We start from the raw sequence: 22,876 nt of genomic DNA on the forward strand, positions 1-22,876 counted from the left end.
CATGTGAGATTGTTGGTGCATAAATAATTAGTTGAGGCAGTAGCCAGCCAGTTGGTCAGTAATTATATTTATGGTTTATAACTTTATATCATTAATTGGTGATTTTTGACCTATTTTTTCAGTATTTTTAGCCATTAAAATTATTAATTTAAATAATTAATTGGTGGTCAGTGAGTGAGTTAATGACAATTAATTAATTTTTTCCCAAATGGGTGACTGAAAATGTAAAGAGTTTATATCAGATTATATAATTTCAATAAATCATAAAGTAATTCTTTTTTAATTTAATTTAATGCTAACAACTCATTAATTATTTGGATTAAGGTTATAAATGACTAAGATTAAAAGCCAAAAAGTTTTACGTCAACCCAATTAGTATACGGTATTCGATATATACGAGTAATATTATACTTATAACTCAATCTCACAATCTCGACGTGGTAACTCGCAAATGGATTCTGCCTCTCGCTATGGGTCTGGCCTGTCAAATTACGAAATGACTAATTACGAGCATCAAAGTTGTGAAAGAAAGTTTGTAAGATTGAATTATAAACTCATCTTTATCCGATATATATTTATGAGTTTATCCTAATATTTTTCGAGGTAGCTTGTCAATCGTCATTATCGCAAAAAAATAATCAAATATGTGATTTGATCTTATAAAGTAGCACGGTGTTTGAGTCAACCATAAACTTTTACATGATTGAATATCGTTTTTAATCGATCCTTTATAGATTGTTTTTTGTTTCTCAAAGATTACAGGGCTCGACAAATCAATTATACACATTTTAATTGAGAAAAATATGTATAAATTAGGAAAATGTGGATTGATTTGGGGTGTCATAGCATTATTAAGTTAAGCTGGCTTAAGATTTTTTATTATTATAAACTTAACATATTTTCAATGTAAATGTATTGATTTGAGAAATTAATTAATTAATTAATTAACCCTAAGATTTAATTTCTATTTATTATCTCATACATTAAAGATTAAATAAAACTAGTAATGGAGAATAAATTCAATTGGAAAATCCTATGTTTTAATGTGATTTTTATTTTCTAAAATTAGAATGATAAAGGTCAAAGCTTCACTGTCACATTTACTGAGTTTTAAATGCATAAATATAGGGCAACATTAAATCGTTTTCATGAAAGAGTAAATTAAAGTAATGGGTGTGGTTAGAATTTATTTCTAGCTATTTGTAGCTAGTTTGACAATTTATTTGAGAATAGTTCAAATTCTTCCCTCCACAATTAAGGAGATTGTGGGTGTATTTAGAGAATTTTAGAAAATAAAAACTTTAGTGGAGAATTTTAGCTATTCAAATTATTCTTAGAACAAAACGATAGTACTTACAAGCAATATTAAATTTTTAATTTTTAATTACTTCACATATAAATTTTTTTTTTTTTCTTTGCTAAGTATTGATAGTTTTTTATTGTTTTGATGCTTTTAACTATATTATTCTTGAAATTATAGTAATGATTTTTTAGTTTAATTTTTTCATAACTTTTAATTTAAATATTTAAAATTTTATTTTGAAATAATGACGATAAGGGGTGTATAACATAATGAAATGAATGAAATGTTAACTCTTTAAAATATATTAAAAAAAAAATTGGAATGGAGAGTATTTATGGATTTATGGGTGTTTTAAGAAATCGGGTTTATTAGTCCAATGAGGTGATATAGCTCCCATCTAAAAACTTTTAATCAATATTTTACTATATATTGGTCGAGCTTTATTTAAAAAATTCTTAATAATTTTATTTTTTCTATACATCAAATAAAAAAATTTATTTTTTTTCTTTAAGTGTTGTATAATTTCTACACTTAATAATAATATAATGACTGTATTATATCACATCATAAATTCAAGAAATTTCAAATCTATTGTACTAGTTTGGCCTAGATTTTTTTTTTTTTAAATTAACTAACACATATTTTTTTTTTTCCTAATATATACCTAACCCAACTATAATTTCAAAATAACTCCAATATTCCTTTCTAATATAAAAATTTTGTATTTAAGCTCTATTTGTCTTATGGTAGTTCAACTGTATTTCCAACCTTTGCTCTCAATCACTCTCCTATAAACCTAAAGTCCAAATTTCTCCATTATTTTCTGTCTTCATCACCTAAAAATACTTCCAAGACTGGTTTTTTTCCATTTTTTCTTACCTCTTCTTCACTCCATCTCCACCATTATCAAATTGTCTTTTTGTGCTCTTTCTTTCATAATTCACTTCTTGTATTGAAATTTCCTTCAAATCACCCCATATAACTATTTATAATAAAATATTTTATCTTTTACTGTATTAGTCTTAAAAAATTAGAAATGGGCACATCGGTTAGGAGACGAGGGTTTTAGTGACTTATATATCACAAGACACTCTCATCACCTAAGACGTTTTTTCAGGACAAAACTGCGGATAATAACTCTGAGAACACACCTACCACGTGTTTGGATTGACACACCACCTTTTTCATCTCAAATATATGTTTTTTAAAGTTTATAAAGATTGAAAACTTGGTTAAAATAAGAGCAACTTGAATCTCAACATTGTTAATGCATGAACTTGCATCATCAATCCCAACTTTAAGGAATAGATGGTGAGTAAAATATAATGGTGGAGGGTCAAACACTCTGGTTCAATGTGTTCTAACTTCTAACTCAAGTTCATAAAACCTTATTCATACAATCTAATCTAATGGTCTATGTATATATGGTTCAAAGCTCAAGCACATATAACAAACATGGAGAACAGGAACTCCATGCACTGCAGCACGAAGAAGAAGACTGTGAAATTGAGGATGCAGAGGACGTCTTATTGGGTGGTGGTGGTGGTGGTGGTGGGGGTATGTAGTCTGACACAAATATGTTATTTCATCGATTCATCAAAGTCTTCTCGCCAGTCTAAATTGGTGTGCGATGGGGTAATTAACCACCACCATATAGCTGATGATAAAAAGCAAATGGGTCTATATGAGTTCGGGGCGAGTAAGGAGGGCAAGGAGGGTCATGACCCTCCTTAACTTTGAAAAATTATCAAAATTCAAATATATATATAATTAACTTTTAAATTCATCAAATATATCAAATTAATTCTTGTTTGTACAAAAAAAAAAAAAATCCCACAATACATTATAAATTATATAATGAATTTTGTATATATTTTTTAATTGTACAAAGAACAAAGTGAAGAAAGTTTTTATTCTTTTCATATATTTTAAATAAATATATATTTAATTATCAATCAAATTACTGTCAATTGTTATATATATATAATATATAATATATATTATTATAACCCACGGCACATCTCCCACTTAAATTGTGGATACTCAGATGGAGAATCGAACTTGAGACGTGTGTCTATTCACAATTCATTCTAACTATCTATACTGCTTACAAATGGGTCATATCAAAATATTGAAGTTAATAATAAAAAAAAAAAAGATAAATATAAAAAATATATATTTTGATGCATTATTTTAAGGGGTCGAAATATAAAAGTGAAATTACAACAAAAGTTATAATATTTTACTATAAAAGCTAGATAATTGTTTTAATATCTTATTAGTATAAATTTTATTATAATTTAATTTGGAGGTATTGTTATTTGTGTTGACTTAATAACTTGCTCGGTATTAAAAAAAATTTGCTTAGTTTTACACTCGTTAAAGTATTATAAATTTACTCTATATCGTCAAACACAATTTTAAATATATTAATTATAAAGAGCATTATAAATAAATACTCATATTTTTGTATAACTTATACCAAATATATTATTTATTATAAATTTATTTACAATTGTATTATTAAGTTTAATTAACTTTTTGACCCTATTAGAATAAGTTTCTGGCTACATCCCTGGTTCCTGAGTTCGAGTCTCTCTAGACACTAATATTATATTTAACCGATCGTTCACTTCAGAGCTCCGAAGATTAGTTGAAGTGCAACCATGATTAAATATTGTCTTGATTATGAAACTCATATCTAGGGATTCTGGATTTCTTAATTATATATATAATTTTTTTCTTAAATAATTAAATTAAATAACACATAATTGTTTTTTTCTTTCTAAAATAATACCTAACCCAACAATGTCATTTTAAAATAACTCCAAATTATTCCTCTAGAATATAAAAATTTTGTATTTAAGCTCTATTTGTCTTATAGTAGTTCAACCAGATTTGTACATGACATAATTTGAAAATTATTTTAATTAATTTTCTACTAATTGATTGGAAGAAAAGTATGTTTTTACGAAAAATTCAAGAAAATTATATTTGAAAGTTCCAACCTTCGCTCTCAATCACTCTCAAATAAATCTCAAAGTCTAAATTTCTCCATTATTTGCTGTCTTCATCACCTAAAAATACTTTCCAAAATATTGTTTTTTCTTACCTGTTCTTCACTCCATGACCAGGATTATCAAATTGTCTTTCACCCAATTGGCTATCAAAGAAATAAAATATTTTATCTTTTACTGTATTCGTGTCTTAAGAATCAGAAACAGGGAAATTCATACCAGAACGAAGATGATATTGACCAATACCTCTCTTTTCATCTAAAATTTTTGATTTGTTAAAGTTTATAAAGATCGAAAACTTGGTTAAAAAATGAGCAACTTGAATCTAGGGGTGTTTAAAAGCGGTTAACCGAATCGGTTAACCACTTTTTTTAACCGAAATTAAACTGGTTTTCCCTTTTTTTATTAGATAAAACTTTTTCTTTAATTTTTTCCTAAATTAAATTATAAACATAAACAATATATATCAAAATAAAAATTAAACATTCATACATATCCATTGACCACTACTAACAATTTTTTTAGGGATTTAGTTTAAATTATTATTATTTTATTTAATATATATATATATATATTTGTAAACTGGTTCAAAAAACAGGTTTCGGTTAACCGGTTTTGATTTTTTCCTGAACCGATAACCTAACCGAAAGTTCGATTTTTTGAATTTTTTAAATCGTAACCGAACTGTTTTTTTGGTTAATTGGTTTTTCAATTCGGTTCAGTTTTTGTATTTTTTTGAACACCCCTACTTGAATCTCGACATTGTTAATGCATGAGCTTGCAACATCGATCCCAAAACTTTAGGAATAAGTTGGAATATACAATGAATATGTGGGTTCTAATAACTTCAAACTCAAGACTTTTGCAATGTATAAAAAGAGAGAGAGAGAGAGATCATAGAGGGATTGTGGAGGGTACCTCTACAGCGCAACATCATTCAAAAGGTGTAACAAATAAGTGGCTACCACTGTAGCACTTATTTTCAGAATTAAATACATTTTGTCTATAATTCTATAATTAAAAGTCGGTCAACCACTACTGCCACTTACTTTCTTCCTCTCTCAAAATGTCGGCTGTCTCTATTTTCATCATTTTTTTTTTTAACGGGAGAGTGGAATTGAATTTGAGACCGTTCGTTTATTTATATTATTTTTAATTGTTTTAATTATCTGGGCTATTCTGGTTTTATAGTTTATATTAACTTTATCTGCTGTCTCGATGGCTAGATCGACACGTTACGACATAGATTTGATGAGTCTATGTCATAACATAATTTTTTGACCAGATTCTGACGGTGGTAGTTGCACTCTGGCACTGCAGGTGATGGGGGTATTTTTGTTATTTAACAAACTTTTTATATATATGGGTGTTTAGTTAAATTAGCAAACCTAGGGGGTTTATTAGAAATTTTTAAATTTATAAAAACCTAAAATATCAAACTTTCAAAGGCATTTTAGTCTTTTCACTATTAACAAACAGAAATCACTAACAGCACATGACGGTACTGTTTGTCGTTTCCAAATCTTTTAGGTATCAATTTGTTGTTATGGCAAACCTTAGATATACGCAAATCATTTGACCTTATTTTTAATTCGTTTTAACTATCGAGACTATTTACAATGGAGTTTTTGATTTTATAGTCTACATTAACTCTTTGAAAAGTTGAAATGACAAAGGATTTATGAAAAAAAAAAAAAAAAAAAACGAACCCTTGTGAGAATTGTCTTTAATTTGGCTCAAATATCTATTCAGGAATCATATTCTATTCATCATTTTCCTTTCTTCAAAGTAAATAAATATATGCCCTGCAAAAAGTTTTATCTTACAGTGTCAGCTAAGTAATATAGAATCTAACCCACAAAATAAAAAAAGAAACAAAGAAAGAAATTCTGCATGCCACCCCAAACTCTTCTTTACTCTTAAAATGGTCCGTTTGTTTAAATATTTTTAATTATTCTATTCGTACTATTTTCAAAATACTAGTTTGTTTCGTGTTCTAAAAATACTATTATGTTTTCTTCAACTACTTTTAAACCTTTTAAGTTTATTAATTTAACTAAACACTCTCAGAAAAAAAATATTAGAAATTGATAAAAACACCCATATTTACCAATCTATGGCCAGTAGTGCGTCAATCTATCATTTTTCGACCAAATTCACGGCTTTGGTCATAGTTGGTCATCAATGATGGCTAAATGACGACCAAACATGGCTAGATTTGGCTTTTCCAGCCAGATCCACGATGAATCTAGTTGGAAAAGGCCATCTCAACTCTATCATGCGCCGATACAGTGACTCTAGCCACCCTCCGACGGTGGTGGCCAGCTGCTAGAATTTAATGGGTGAGTGGAGATGTTTTTTGTAATTTTTAATGTTTTTATTACAGGGGTGTTCAGTTATTTAACAAACCTAAGGGGAGTTTTTGTTAATTTTTAAATCCTACCTCGTTATTCCCATCCAACTCTAAAAATATCCAAAATACTAAAACAAACACACCGTAAATTTTTTTTTTTTTTTTTATACCCGAGGTGTGTGGGCTGCACTTCAACTAATTCTCAGTGTTTATTAAACACTATATAAGTCTAAAGGACCAGATAAACCACAATATTATTATAATAGGTGGTCTCAAGGTTTGAATTTAAAAACTCAAAAAAGAAAATAAACCTCGTTGACAGTCCGACAAACCCCTAAGGGTTCTCAAAATGTAATATTAAACACTGAATTCCAGACACCATTAAAGGAACCAACCATTGAAAGCAATTCATGATTTGGTGACCACTAATGATGGGCAAGTGACTAATTAATTAAATTAATTAGTTATTAATTATAATTTAATTAAAATCACAACCACTCAAGTTAGTGGCTTTAATTAGTTGAGATTCTTCTGCAAATTAAAATATTTTACTTAACTGAGATTACATGAACTACTCTTCAACCCCACCACCTTAATTAATTTTATAAATCCTTAAAGGATAATTTATTCTCATTCTCATGTGGGTGTGGTTTCAATTTTTTTTATTTTTTTATTTTTTTTTGTAATATTTTTTTTATTTGTAAAAAAAATATTCAAGATCTATTCAACTACCCACCAAATCTTTAAAGTTTACAATTATTGTTATTTTTTCTATAATTAATCCTTTTGAAATTTTAGATACAAAATTAAAATGCCAACTTCATTTTTCATTCGTAATGTGATTAAGTCTTTATTTTATTAAATGTTTGACGGTTTCATAAGTACCTGAAATGATTATATCATTTTTTTAATATAATGAACGATGATACCCGTAATGATTTATTACTATTATTTTGACACTGAAATAAAGAAATTCATCCAAAAATTATAGAAATTTGACTGAAATTTGGGATGAATAAACGAGAAATTAAAATTGTTTAAGTGCTTTTGAAGTGGTGGTAGGCACGAAGGCAAACATGCATGCACGGATGAGAGTAATTCTATAAGCACTTTTTTTTTTTTTTTTTTCAACTTTTCAGCTTTTATTTATTTGCTTTGATCTGACTCTTGAATAGTTGTTGGTATAAAATGATCTGATTCGGAAGGGCTTTTTATTTTTTATTTTTTTAATCCAAACACATCTTAAAGTTCTCTTTTCCCAAATAAATTAAAAAAAAAAAGATAAATTCTTCCTCCAATGGTAATGTAAATAAGTTAAGATATGTTAATTTGAAAGTGTTTTTTTTTTTCATTAAAAGTGCTTTTTCTCTAAAGTTTGGTATACTCCTCTTTAATTAAAGAGAAGAACATTTTAGAAGAAGTGCTTAATTAAAGCAATTATAGTAGAAAGAAAGCACCCAAAAGAGAAGTGCTTTTTTTTCTTCATGATTGATTATTCCTTCCTTAGAAGAATTTGAATAGAAAATGAGAGCTTTAGGTATCATATTGTACCAACTTCTACTTTGTTGATGCTCTAGCAATCAGCAATCCTTATTCAACACACTTTTACTTTGTAAATGCATCATTTTTGAAGTCAATAATTAAATTAATTAATTATCGAATTAATTATAGCACAGCTCGATTAATCCTCGGGAGAAACTAGCGTTACAACCTACCGTCATAGCCCCCCACTTAAATTGTGAATGCTCAAATGGAGAATCAAACCTGAGATCGTACACTTATCCACATTATTCTCAATTCGCCCTAACCATCTAGACTATCACGGATGGGTAATCATATATTCATATTATAACACATCTGTTTATATGATTTATTTTATATAAAAAATTTATATATGTAATAATATTTTAAGTAAACACTAAAAAAGTTAAAAAAATAAAAAATAATACAGTTACCGAAAGGAGCGCATCGAATTCATGCATCGAATGACGTGACACAATCTTGACCGTCGATTAATTATGAATTAATATTAATCGATGGTCAAGATTGTTTCACGTCATTCGGTACATAAATTCGGTGTACTCCTTTCAATAACTAACTGTAGTATTACTAAAAAAAAAAAATAAAAAAATAGATTAATAAATTAAGGATTATTTAACTATGACTCAATCAATATTGGAGTTTGTTGCCTACCACTTAGTTAATGAGTTTGATTAGTAATCAACTAATCATGAGGGAAGTTAGTTTTCATCATAGTTTGGTCATTCTAATAATTATTAGGGCCAAAATTATAGTAATGGTACTACACGTACAAAATTTATATACAGAGTTTCGTATATACAAAATTTATATACAGAGTTTCGTATATAAAGTGATGTTACATTACGTTACTCTTATATTACCGTATCATTCAATTTCGTATACTGCACATCTATAAAGATGGTTTTTATATCAATTTATTTATTTGTTTCATGTCATATCGGTGTTTCTGCACGACTATGGATACAATCTACAATCCTTATATATCAATAGTATTCAACTTAAGATTAGCTTAATAATTGATAAAGAAGACTATTTAATTTAATTAGATAAAATTAATAAAAATGTGAAGAATCTATTGACCATAACAAATAAATGATTATTAATTTAAATAATTTTGAATATCCTAGATTTTATACTAAGTTTTCTAACAAGAAAATGATGAATATAGTTTATAGCTTATTCACCAAGTCAAATTGTATAAAGGTTGAAATTTTTGCATAAAATAATTCCATACCTAGAGATTCCTTGCAAGGCAAACTCAAATAATTTTCAAATTAACCAATTATATTGAATTAAATCATTTGAATTCTAGGGAGCCAATGTTGCTTGATGCAGTCAAATCATTTGATTATTGACAAAATTTGTTTTTAATCCAATAGAATAGTACCAATTTGACTTTGAACATGTTAATTTTTTTTATTGGTCTAGTTCTATCAAAGCATGCCCATTATAAAATATTTAAAAGAAATTATATTTATATTTATATACAATGTTAAATCAATTTAGAAGTTATAGGTATGAATATGTCATGTACTTTTACACATGGACCAATGGGCTTGACCTACATCGCCAAGTTTGGGTTTGGAAGTTGACCTTGTGCATCGAGCGTGGGAGAGAGTGGTGGAAGTTGTGCTATTACAATAGTGTTGGATCCACAACCTTCTCTCATAATCACTAACGTGGCAGTTCATCATTGGTTAGCTCGTAAATGGTCATTTGAGACCTATACAAATGACGAGCTGCCATATTGAGGGTTGTGAGAGAAGGTTGTGGGTCTAGCATTACTCAAGCTATTATGTGTATGTGTGTGTATAGGGGCAGATCTAGAGTATGTTGAGGGTAGGCCATGAAATTTAAAAAAAGCATTGAGTATTAATTATAATTTAATTAAAATCAACAACCACTCAAGTCGTGGCTTTAATTAGTTGAGACTTCTGCAAATTAAATATTTTACTTAACTGAGATTACATGAACTACTCTTAAACCCCACCACCTTAATTAATTTTATAAATCCTTAAAAGATAATTTATTCTCATTCTCATGTGGGTGTGGTTTCAATTTTTTTTATTTTTTTATTTTTTTGTAATATTTTTTATTTGTAAAAAAAATATTCAAGATCTATTAAATACCACCAAATCTTTAAAGTTTACAATTATTGTATTTTTTTATAATTAATCCTTTGAAATTTTAGATACAAAATTAAAATGCCAACTTCATTTTTCATTGTATGTGATTAAGTCTTTATTTTATTAAATATTTGTCGGTTCATAAGTATCTGAAAGTTGTATCATTTTTTAATATAATGAACGATAATACTCGTAACGATTTTTATTTGATTTGTTAAAGTTTATAAAGATCGAAAACTTGGTTAAAATATGAGCAACTTGAAATTAGGGGTGTTTAAAAGCGATTAACCATTTTTTTGAACTGAAACTGAACCGGTTTTCCCTTTTTTTATTGGATAAAACTTTTTTTAAAATTTTTTTCCTAAATTAAATTGAATAATACTACACATATATCATTTTCATACAACATTATGTGGCAAGATATGATTGGCTAATTTAAAGTTAAAATTAAACTTTCACTCAATCACATCTTGCCACATAATGTTGTATGAGAAATATTGTATGGAAATAATGTATGTGTAGTATTATTCAATTAAATTATAAACATAAACAATATATAACAAAATAAAAATTAAACATTCATACATATCCATTTACTGCTACTAACAATTTTTTTAGGGATTTAGTTTAAATTATTATTATTTTATTTAATATATAATTATTATTTTTATTTTTATTTAATATATATATATATATATAAATCAGTTTTGATTTTTTCCTGAACCGGTAACCTAACCAAAAGTTTCATTTTTTGAACCGTAACCGAACCGAACCGTTATATATATATAAACCGGTTTTTATTTTTTCCTGAACCGGTAACCTAACCAAAAGTTTGATTTTTTTAATTTTTTAAACAGTAACCGAACTGTTTTTTTGGTTAACCGATTTTTCGGTTCGGTTCAGTTTTTGTATTTTTTTGAATACCCCTACTTGAATCTCGACATTGTTAATGCATGAACTTGCAACATCGATCCCAAAACTTAAGGAATAAGTTGGAATATACAATGAATATTTGGGTTCTAATAACTTCAAACTCAAGACTTTTGTAATATATAAAGAGAGAGAGAGAGATTATAGAGGGATTGTGGAGGGTACCTCTACAGCGCAACATCATTCAAAAGGTGTAACAAATAAGTGGCTGCCACTGTAGCACTCATTTTCAGAATTAAACACATTTTGTCTATAATTCTATAATTAAAAGTCAGTCAACCACCATAGCCACTTGCTTTCTTCCTCTCTCAAAATGTCGGCTGTCTCTATTTTCTATAATTTTTTTTGGTAACGGGACAAAGAATCGAATTTGAGACCGTTCGTTTATTCATATTATTTTTAATTCGTTTTAACTATTTAGACTATCAACGACCGAGTCTCTGATTTCATAGTCTACAATCTACATTAACTCTTTGAAAAGTTGAAATGACAAAGGATTTCTGAAAAAAAAAAAAAATCCCTTGTGAGAGTTGTCTTTAATTTGGCTCAAATATCTATTCAGGAATCATATTCTATTCATCATTTTCCTTTCTTCAAAGTAAATAAATATATGCCCTGCAAAAAGTTTTATCTTACAGTGTCAGCTAAGTAATATAGAATCTAACCCACAAAATAAAAAAAGAAACAAAGAAGGAAATTCTGCATGCCTCCACCCCAAACTGTTCTTCACTCTTAAAATGGTCTGTTTGTTTAAATATTTTTAACAATTCTATTCATACTATTTCTAAAATACTAGTTTGTTTCCTATTATGAAAATACTATTATATTTTCTTTAACTACTTTTAAACCTCTTAAGTTTATTAATTTAACTAAACACTCCCAGAAAAAAAGTTTAGAAATTAACAAAAACACCCCCATCTATCCACCCACATTTGCCAAATTCTGGTCACCGTCATCAGAAGGTGGCTAGAATCTAGTATAATGGTGCACTACCGGCTGGATCTGGCTAGTAGTGAGGCAATTTATCATTTTTCGATCAGATCCATGACCAGATCTTTGGCCGTAGCTGGTCGTTAACGACGAACAAATGACGACCAAACATGGTCAAATCTGCCTGTTAACAACCAAATCAGGCCATAGATCTAGCCTTTTCCGGCTAGATCCACGGTGGATTTGACTGGAAAAGGTCATCTCGATGCACGATCGGCCAGATCCAGTCGATCGTGTGCCGATACGGCAACTCTGGCCATCCTCCGGCGGTAGTTGTAGACTGCCGAAATTTAATGGGTGGATGGGGGTATTTTTGTAATTTTTAATGTTTTTATTACAGGGGTGTTCAGTTATTTAACAAACCTAAGAGTGTTTTTGTTAATTTTTAAATCCTACCTCATTATTCCCATCCAACTCTAAAAATATCCAAAATACTAAAACAAACACACCCTAAATTTTTTTTTTTTTGATACCCGGATGTGTGGGCTGCACCTCAATTAATCCCCAGTGTCTACTAAACACTATACAAGCCTAAAAGACCAAGTAAGTCATAATATTATTATAGTAGATGACCCCAAGGTTTGAACCAAAAAACTCAAAAAATGAAGTAAACTTCCTTGACCGTCAGACCAACCCTTTAAAGTTCTCAAAAATGTAATATTAAATATTGAATTCCAGACACCATTAAAGGAACCAACCATTGAAAGCAATTCATGATTTGGTGACCACTAATGATGGGCAAGTGATTAATTAATTAAATTAATTAGTTATTAATTATAATTTAATTAAAATCACAACCACTCAAGTCTGTGGCTTTAATTAGTTGAGATTCTTCTGCAAATTAAATATTTTACTTAACTGAGATTACATGAACTACTCTTAAACCCCACCACCTTAATTAATTTTATAAATCCTTAAAAGATAATTTATTCTCATTCTCATGTGGGTGTGGTTTCAATTTTTTTTATTTTTTTATTTTTTTTTGTAATATTTTTTTTATTTGTAAAAAAAATATTCAAGATCTATTCAACTACCCACCAAATCTTTAAAGTTTACAATTATTGTTATTTTTTCTATAATTAATCCTTTTGAAATTTTAGATACAAAATTAAAATGCCAACTTCATTTTTCATTCGTAATGTGATTAAGTCTTTATTTTATTAAATGTTTGACGGTTTCATAAGTACCTGAAATGATTATATCATTTTTTTAATATAATGAACGATGATACCCGTAATGATTTATTACTATTATTTTGACACTGAAATAAAGAAATTCATCCAAAAATTATAGAAATTTGACTGAAATTTGGGATGAATAAACGAGAAATTAAAATTGTTTAAGTGCTTTTGAAGTGGTGGTAGGCACGAAGGCAAACATGCATGCACGGATGAGAGTAATTCTATAAGCACTTTTTTTTTTTTTTTTTTCAACTTTTCAGCTTTTATTTATTTGCTTTGATCTGACTCTTGAATAGTTGTTGGTATAAAATGATCTGATTCGGAAGGGCTTTTTATTTTTTATTTTTTTAATCCAAACACATCTTAAAGTTCTCTTTTCCCAAATAAATTAAAAAAAAAAAGATAAATTCTTCCTCCAATGGTAATGTAAATAAGTTAAGATATGTTAATTTGAAAGTGTTTTTTTTTTTCATTAAAAGTGCTTTTTCTCTAAAGTTTGGTATACTCCTCTTTAATTAAAGAGAAGAACATTTTAGAAGAAGTGCTTAATTAAAGCAATTATAGTAGAAAGAAAGCACCCAAAAGAGAAGTGCTTTTTTTTCTTCATGATTGATTATTCCTTCCTTAGAAGAATTTGAATAGAAAATGAGAGCTTTAGGTATCATATTGTACCAACTTCTACTTTGTTGATGCTCTAGCAATCAGCAATCCTTATTCAACACACTTTTACTTTGTAAATGCATCATTTTTGAAGTCAATAATTAAATTAATTAATTATCGAATTAATTATAGCACAGCTCGATTAATCCTCGGGAGAAACTAGCGTTACAACCTACCGTCATAGCCCCCCACTTAAATTGTGAATGCTCAAATGGAGAATCAAACCTGAGATCGTACACTTATCCACATTATTCTCAATTCGCCCTAACCATCTAGACTATCACGGATGGGTAATCATATATTCATATTATAACACATCTGTTTATATGATTTATTTTATATAAAAAATTTATATATGTAATAATATTTTAAGTAAACACTAAAAAAGTTAAAAAAATAAAAAATAATACAGTTACCGAAAGGAGCGCATCGAATTCATGCATCGAATGACGTGACACAATCTTGACCGTCGATTAATTATGAATTAATATTAATCGATGGTCAAGATTGTTTCACGTCATTCGGTACATAAATTCGGTGTACTCCTTTCAATAACTAACTGTAGTATTACTAAAAAAAAAAAATAAAAAAATAGATTAATAAATTAAGGATTATTTAACTATGACTCAATCAATATTGGAGTTTGTTGCCTACCACTTAGTTAATGAGTTTGATTAGCAATCAACTAATCATGAAGGAAGTTAGTTTTCATCATAGTTTGGTCATTCTAATAATTATTAGGGCCAAAATTACAGTAATGGTACTACACGTACAAAATTTATTTACAGAGTTTTGTATATAAAGTGATGTTACGGTACGTTACTCTTATATTACCGTATCATTCAATTTCGTATACTACACATCTATAAAGATGGTTTTTATATCAATTTATTTATTTGTTTCGTGTCATATCGGTTTTTCTGCACGACTATGGATACAATCTACATTCCTTATGTATCAATAGTATTCAACTTAAGATTATATTAATGATAAAGAAGACTATTTAATTTAATTAGATAAAATTAATAAAAAATTGAAGAATCTATTGACCATAACAAATAAATGATTATTAATTTAAATAATTTTGTATATCCTAGATTTTATACTAAGTTTTCTAACAAGAAAATGATGAATATAGTTTATAGCTTATTCACAAAGTCAAATTGTATAAAGGTTGAAAATTTTTCATAAAATAATTCCATACCTAGAGATTCCTTGCAAGGCAAACTCAAATAATTTTCAAATTATCCAATTATATTGAATTAAATCATTTGAATTCTAGGGAGCCAATGTTGTTTGATGTAGTCAAATCATTTGATTATAGACAAAATTTCTTATTAATCCAATAGAATAGTACCAATTTGACTTTAAACATGTTTATTTTTTATTGGTCTAGTTCTATCAAAGCATGCCCATTATAAAATATTTAAAAGAAATTATATTTATATTTATATAAAAATGAAATCAATTTAGAAGTTATAGGTATGAATATGTCATGTACTTTTACAGATGGACCAATGCGCTTGACCCACATCGCCAAGTTTGGGTTTGGACGTTGACCTTACAGGTCGAGCGTGGGAGAGAGTGTTGGAAGTTGTGCTATTACAATAGGGTTGGATCCACAACATTCTCTCATAACCCCTGACGTGACAGTTCATCATTGGTTAGCTCGTAAATGGGCATTTGAGACCTATACAAATAGGCAGGACCCATTTCACGAGCTAACCAATGACGAGCTGCCATATTGAGGGTTGTGAGAGAAGGTTGAGTCTAGCATTACTCAAGCTATTATGGGGTGTGTGTGTGTGTGCATAAGGGCAGATCTAGAGTATGTTGAGGGTGGGCCATGAAATTTAAAAAAAAAATATATTTATATGTATTTATTTATTTTTTGTGACAATTTTAACTAAAAACATAGAATATGAATATTATATGCTATTATTTTTTATTTTGGCCCACCCTAACAAGAATTTCTGGATCTGCTACTGTATATATATATATATGGTTGGGTTCCTTTCTCTCTTGAACTAGCTTTTGGGAGTGAGTTATACCCAAACCCGTTTATTATAAAAACGTATCCAAAATGAGATCAATATCAATTAGGAATGATATGTATGAATATGTCATCTACTTTCATGGATGGGCCAGTGGGATTGACCCATACAAGATTAGGCCCAGATATGAAAGGGAATCAAGGGTGATCTATGTTTCTGGGAATTTCAAGAAGCCCAAGTAAGCCCAGTCAGATCTACCAAAGAACTGAATTTCATTAAATTATATGCACATTTTGGTGCACGATCATGATCATAAAAGAGCATCATATAACAAAAAATTTTAACACTGTTTGATGGCAGCAACTACGATTAACATAATGACTCTTAAAACACTAGAAAAAACCAATGTAGTTAAGTAGATTAATGACTCATCAGTGATTGTATTTTTCATTATTTATAAAATTATTATAATATGATACACACTATCCTTCCTCAATTTCCCCCTCCCTCAGTTGAGTATATACATTATTTTATGTTATCATTTTAATAACAAGATGGCTTCTTCCGTAAGAAAAAAAATATTAATTAATAATCCAAGAAAAATTCAGTTGACCATAAATTATGTAAAATATATCAAATGCATTAAAAAAACAAAAATTTACGCCGTTGCCGGGGATCGAACCCGGGTCACCCGCGTGACAGGCGGGAATACTCACCACTATACTACAACGACTTGATGAATGTTTAACATTATTTTGTATTTATAAAAAAATAATATTACCATGGAAAGATTTAATACCCTAAACTACAATTTACACTTGAGAATTTTATAATTTTAACTATTATACTTACCATCCCTTCTCTCTAACTTTCTTCTTTATATCATTTAAACATAATAATATACTCATAAACCATTTTCAATTACTTTTTTTCATAACCCCTTCCTCTAACTTTCTTTTATATTATCATTTTAATATAATACTATACCCACAAACCCTTTTTAATAATTTTATTTATGTTATCATTTTAATATAATACTATACTTATAAACTCTTTTTAATAATTTTATTTTATAAACACGATGTGTTTTGGTTTTTTCCGCTTACCACTGTCATATTTAATAAGAGAAATTTGTGAAAAGTAATCAACTTATCTTTTAAGAAACTTAATATAATACTTCAGTAAGAGAAATTTGTGAAAAGTAATCAAACTTATCTTCTAAGAAACTTAATATAATACTTTAATTAAAAATTATGCATATATTAAAAGTAACGTTACACAAATCTCAAAAAAATAAATATAATGACTTGTTTCACCCTTCCTTTTGTATATTATTACAACATTTAATATACTCACCGGACCCGCTACCAAGAGTATATCCCGTCAATAAAGATAAAAAGGAAAATATCAAGCGTAGGTTTTGAGCAACCGCCCCACTTTTTTGCTATTCCTCAAATTTTATGGTACTTTATTAGGAAAACATAAAGATCCTATTTCGCCCTTCACTTCCTAAAAGAAACAAAAAAAAGAGAAAAAATTCCTCCAATTAAATTAAGTCGTACGTTTGAATTATATTTTAATTTTTAATTTTGTATAATAAATAATACAAAATTTCAAATATAACTAGTTGAGGGTCACAATCAATGCTTTAAGATTGGCGTTATATTATAAAGTTCCTGACGTATTTGGATAACATTAATAAAAGCTATATATACTTTTAAAATACTTTATTTATTATGTAATGCCTTTCATTGTCTTTCTTGCCTGCAACTGAATCAATTAGGTCAAATAAAAAGACAGACAATTGAAAAGGAAGTATACTTCATTTCCATTTAATTTTTAGTAACAAGAGTAACAGAACCAGAGATCAAAAACAGCACGAAACCGATCGAAAACCATAATAGCCAAACTAAATCAAACACAGAACTCGCGAACTCTTAAACCTAAATCTAGCTCCTCCAGCTACCCTCGGAGGCTCCACCACCTCTTGAGTACCTAGATCCGCCATCTCCATATCCACCCCCATCACGGCGACCACCACCGCCGCCGTATCCACCACCACCGCCGCTGTATCCACGGTTATAACCACCGCCTCCACCTTCACGGCGTCCACCACCGCCATATCCACCTGCATTGCGGCCGTAACCGCCGCCGCCTCCACCACCGCCACCGCTTCCGCGTGATTGAGCTTCGTTCACGGTGATGTTACGTCCGTCGAGATTCTGACCGTTCATCCCTTCGATAGCGTCCCTCATCGCCTTCTCATCACGGAAGGTAACGAATCCGAAACCTCTGGATCTACCTGTCTCACGATCATTGATGATCTGAACAAAAATTAATTAAACATCAGATTCAGATTAAAACTTCCAGATCTGTAAAAACTTTACAAAGAAAATCAATAATATAATAATAAAAAACCGATCGGGCCCTTCGTCTTTAATGAAAAAGATGAAGATGAACGTACCGATTAAGGTGACAGTAACAAAAAAGAGAACAGTAACATGGTAGTAGTAACAGAGAACATAGAGTAGTAGTAACACAAACAGTCACAGATAACAGATCACAGATCAAAACGAGCCGAATCGGGCCGGATCTGGGACCGATCTCTGCGGCTAACGGACCTTCGATTCAAGGACATCGCCGTAGGCGCTGAACGCCTGCTCCAAGGTAAGGTCAGTGGTAGCCCAAGCCAGGCCGCCAACGAAGCAACGGAACTCGACATCGGCGGAAGCCATGATAGTAACCTAGATCTGAGGGGAAGAACAAGAAATACAAAGAATAAAGAAGAGAAATAAGATATGAAAAGATGAAGGAAAGAATGGTTCTTTTATAGATGGTTTGAGGCTTAACTAGGGTTAGGTTAAGGAGGGGTGCGTATTGCGCCGCATGTGATTTGCGTGACAACTGACAACTAGGGTTACAAATTAAGTCAGTAATTGTGCTGGCATGTTCGGTTGTGGAGTTTGAGTTGTCCTCAGTTTCTTGAAATTATATTCTTGTAAAATTTCACAAGCTTGCTGTTACAAATTGGGGATAAGAACAACTACAAGTGCGGAATGAAGTTATACTCGAAAACAAACATCTGGTAACAGGCTGTGCTGGCATGCCAAACTCTGGTTAAAAAAAGTGTAGTTAAAGACTTGTAATGAAGCGGGGTCCACGGTCACGTGCCGCTGAGATTTTTTAAATGACATGATGGCTTTTGTCACCAGATATTTACGACCTCCAAAAATATCTTCTCGCAAAAAGACTGTTGTGTCCCTAGTCAATTTACATTATTACCCATGCACTACTAAAGAAGGATGACGAATTGGGATAAGAATTAGCCGACCGCAGTTATCGTTTTGTTTATGTCTTTCTCATTAAAAAAGTATTTCCGTAATTGAAATGATTTCTAGAATCAAGAAAATATTATCACATCTAGCATGATATATTGTTAACAATAGAGTCCATGATTTTACGATATCATTCCTGTAATCTAGATTTTTTTTTCCCCCTTTTATCTCAAAAGACAATCAATTCTGATATTATTTCTTAATAGTAATATTATTAATATGTATTATATTTTATGAATTAATGTCATAATTTTATATGTTTTTTCTAATTTATCTTATTTTAAAATTATTCAATCATCTTTAAATATAATAATTTGTACTTAAAATATTATTATTTTAAATAATTAGTGTATCTTTCAAGTCACTAATAATTCAACATTATCCAGGCCCTTAATTTGAAGGATGTGTCCCAAAATATTATATTTCAAGTACGAAACCCCAATTCTCACGACACAAGTAAAGAATGTCAACATTGCTGTTGATTAGAATATAAATTATCATTATAAATTTTTTTTTTATTTTTTTTGTGTGAGTAAAGAAAGTGTTCCGGTCAATTTATATTGATTACCATGATGTCCCACTTAAATACAAATACTCAAATGGAAAATCAAATATGAAATCATACGACCATCCAAATTATTTTCAATTCATCCCAACCACTCACGAATGAATAATATAAAATATTGCAAACTCAGAGTTTCGAAAACATAGAGTCGATTTGTTTTGTTATTTTAGATATGATTTTGAGAATAATATTTGGTAGTTAAATAAGATGAATATTACGAGGTAAAATTTAAAAATTCACAAAAAACCGTTTAAGTTTGCTAATTTAACTAAACACCTCAATATATAAAAATTTTATAAAATGATAAAAACACCCTCACCCACCTACAGTGTCAGATTCCGACCACCACAGTCAAAATCTGGCCGAAAAATAGCGTTACGACATAGACCAATCGGATTTGGCCGTCGTGCGTCGATATGGCCTTTTCCGGCTAGATCCATTACTGATCTAGCCGGAAAAGGTTAAATTTATGGCCAGATCTAGTCGGAAAAAGGTTAAATTTATGGCCAGATCTAGCATTCGACGACTGCAAAAGGTCAGATTTGGCTGTCAACGATGGTCAAAGATATAGCCGTCGTTGTCGGTCAACGATGGCCAAGATTTGGCCATCACTGACGACCAAATCTAATATGGATCTAACTAGAAAAGGCCAGATCGATAAATTATCGGTCATTTCCGATCGTTTTTATATCATTGTGACAAATTTCGGGAAATCTAACAACTATGGGTGGATACTGGATGGAGATATTTTTGTTAATTTTTAAACTTTCTTTTCTAGGGGATGTTTAATTAAATTAGTAAACTGAAAGGGTTTAAAAGTAATTAAAAAAATAGAATAGTATTTCTCAAATAATAAAAGAAACAAGTATTTTGATAATAAGATTGGAAATATAGATAGGAATAACAAAATAAATGGAGCCATATATATGGTGTTCATGATTTTATACAACCGCATTTCTATATTTTAGATTTTTCTTTCATGTAATTAACCAGCTCGATGGTTTATATATCATTTAGATTTCTTTTAAAAAACTATCAATTTACATATTATTTCTTGATAAAGTAATGTTTATCATCTTTTAATAAAAGATTATTTCATACCATCTATGTGATAATTCATTTCTTTTAACTTATCTTTAATTTAAATCAATCCGATCATCCAAAAAATTATCAATTTCTTAAAAGAATTTACACAAAAGCTTTGAACCTCACTAGTTAACCAAACATTAACCAGAAATTTATGTAGAATTAAATAGAAAAAAATAGATGGGCTAGTTAATACAAGTTCCTCAAACATCAAACTAAAATTTAAAAAATATTTCAAACCACAAGAAAGTACCTTTAAAGCGTCAGCTTTGCCTTTGGTGACCTGATTTTTGGCTTGGCTATGCGACTGTTTAGTGTTTATGACATCCCTCATCAATTCATCTGGATTTTTTTCCCGTCATCAATCAAATTACACAAAGCAATAAATTTTTGTTTCACAAACTAAAAGATATCGCATCAGGTGGATAATAAAGCATGAAAAACCACTCGCTTAAGGACTTCAATAGGAACCTGAAGAATGTTGCAGTTCTCAGACAATTTAACCATGTTGTCGAGCTCCGTAACTTGAGAATTGCTGCAAAAAAAACAACCTTAACAAGAATAAATACACCAGCCCACAAATCAAGAGCAAATAGGGAAAAAAAAAATGGATGGATTTGAAGGAAATACAGTCGTTGGAGCAGAGGGAGCTGAGAAGCGGCATTGAATCAAAGATACAGTGAGATAGACTTGGTAGAGTAGCATAAGAATCTTCTGAATGGAGTTAATAACTTGGTTTAGGTTCTGCTTCAGATCGTTGGCTGTCATCGTTGCTGAGTTATTAGTTTTTATCTCTTCATCAAACACAAATGTAAATCAAGTATGAACTCAGAAGCACTCATCAAAAAACATAAAGGTAAAATTCATTGAGAAACTACAAGGATGGACAAGACAACAAATGCTCATTATGGTTGAATTGTACAAAACAAACAAATTGTATAGCCAGAAAATCATGACAGTAAATTTGTTCAAGCCCTGACAGTACATAATGCAACTCGCGTATAAATTTAAAAGAAGAGAACGTAAAAAATAGCTAATAGAAGTAGCAATTGAAACTCTTTAACTTTTATCCGACCAGTAATTTTAAGGTTTCAAGGGTTAGTAAGGTGCACGTAAGCTAGCCGAACACTCCTAATCATAAAAATAAAAATCAGAAATAGCAATGCATACACCAGAAAACTACAACGGCAGTTTTTATTTTCTATACCGCCAAAATTGCTTTTTTTCTACCACTCAATCGTCACTAATTCTATTTGAGATTTTCTCATCAAAACAGTAAAACCCCAGGGAGGAGCTCTTCCAGCAAAATGCATTCAAGCTCACAACACAGGAAAGACTTAAGAGATGAATAAAAAATAAAAGACACCCCAGGACAGAAAAAAGCAATACGTTCTACCCAAAGCATTACAATAATCTGTTTCTACACAAAGCAATACGTTTGGAGTTGCTTTTGGACTCCAAATTACAGCCACGTTATTAAAATTAATACAGTGCTACTTCCCTATAGTCCATGGCAACAAGTTTCCATAGTGTAAAACAGAAAACGGCAACAATTACAAACATGGCATCATGAAAAAGAAGAGAAAAGCAGCAAGTGTAACAAATACTGAAAAAAGCCACCAAGAATATAAGAAAAAAAGGGAAAAAATTAAATTTTTACCTGATTCCAGGAAAGGATTTTGCAGTCCTTAAGTTTAGATACTGCCGGCAGAATAACACCCGCCAAGAACAGATAAATGAATTTGTTGGGCTTTGTAGAAGCCCAACGAACAACGTTGTTGCATTTGTATGGAC

The 22,876-nt window shown here is 29.8% G+C and overlaps 1 protein-coding gene and 1 non-coding gene across 2 annotated transcripts; both read right to left on the reverse strand.

Moving 5' to 3' along the window:
* Positions 1-16,757: 16,757 nt before the first annotated feature.
* Positions 16,758-16,829, reverse strand: TRNAD-GUC. The gene has a single exon. It is a non-coding gene; the product is annotated as a tRNA-Asp (tRNA).
* A 1,071-nt stretch (positions 16,830-17,900) lies between these two features.
* On the reverse strand, positions 17,901-18,906 carry LOC116137077 (glycine-rich RNA-binding protein GRP2A). Its single transcript, XM_031422766.1, has 2 exons — positions 18,718-18,906; positions 17,901-18,420 (listed from the first exon to the last, which is right to left on the reverse strand). The coding sequence occupies exons 1-2, from the start codon at positions 18,829-18,831 to the stop codon at positions 18,046-18,048; spliced, it is 489 nt and encodes a 162-aa protein (XP_031278626.1). The 5' UTR covers positions 18,832-18,906; the 3' UTR covers positions 17,901-18,045.
* Positions 18,907-22,876: the final 3,970 nt, after the last annotated feature.

The sequence above is a fragment of the Pistacia vera genome, unplaced genomic scaffold (genome assembly GCF_008641045.1).
Source record: "Pistacia vera cultivar Batoury unplaced genomic scaffold, PisVer_v2 Contig320, whole genome shotgun sequence".
NCBI classification, from domain to species: domain Eukaryota; kingdom Viridiplantae; phylum Streptophyta; class Magnoliopsida; order Sapindales; family Anacardiaceae; genus Pistacia; species Pistacia vera.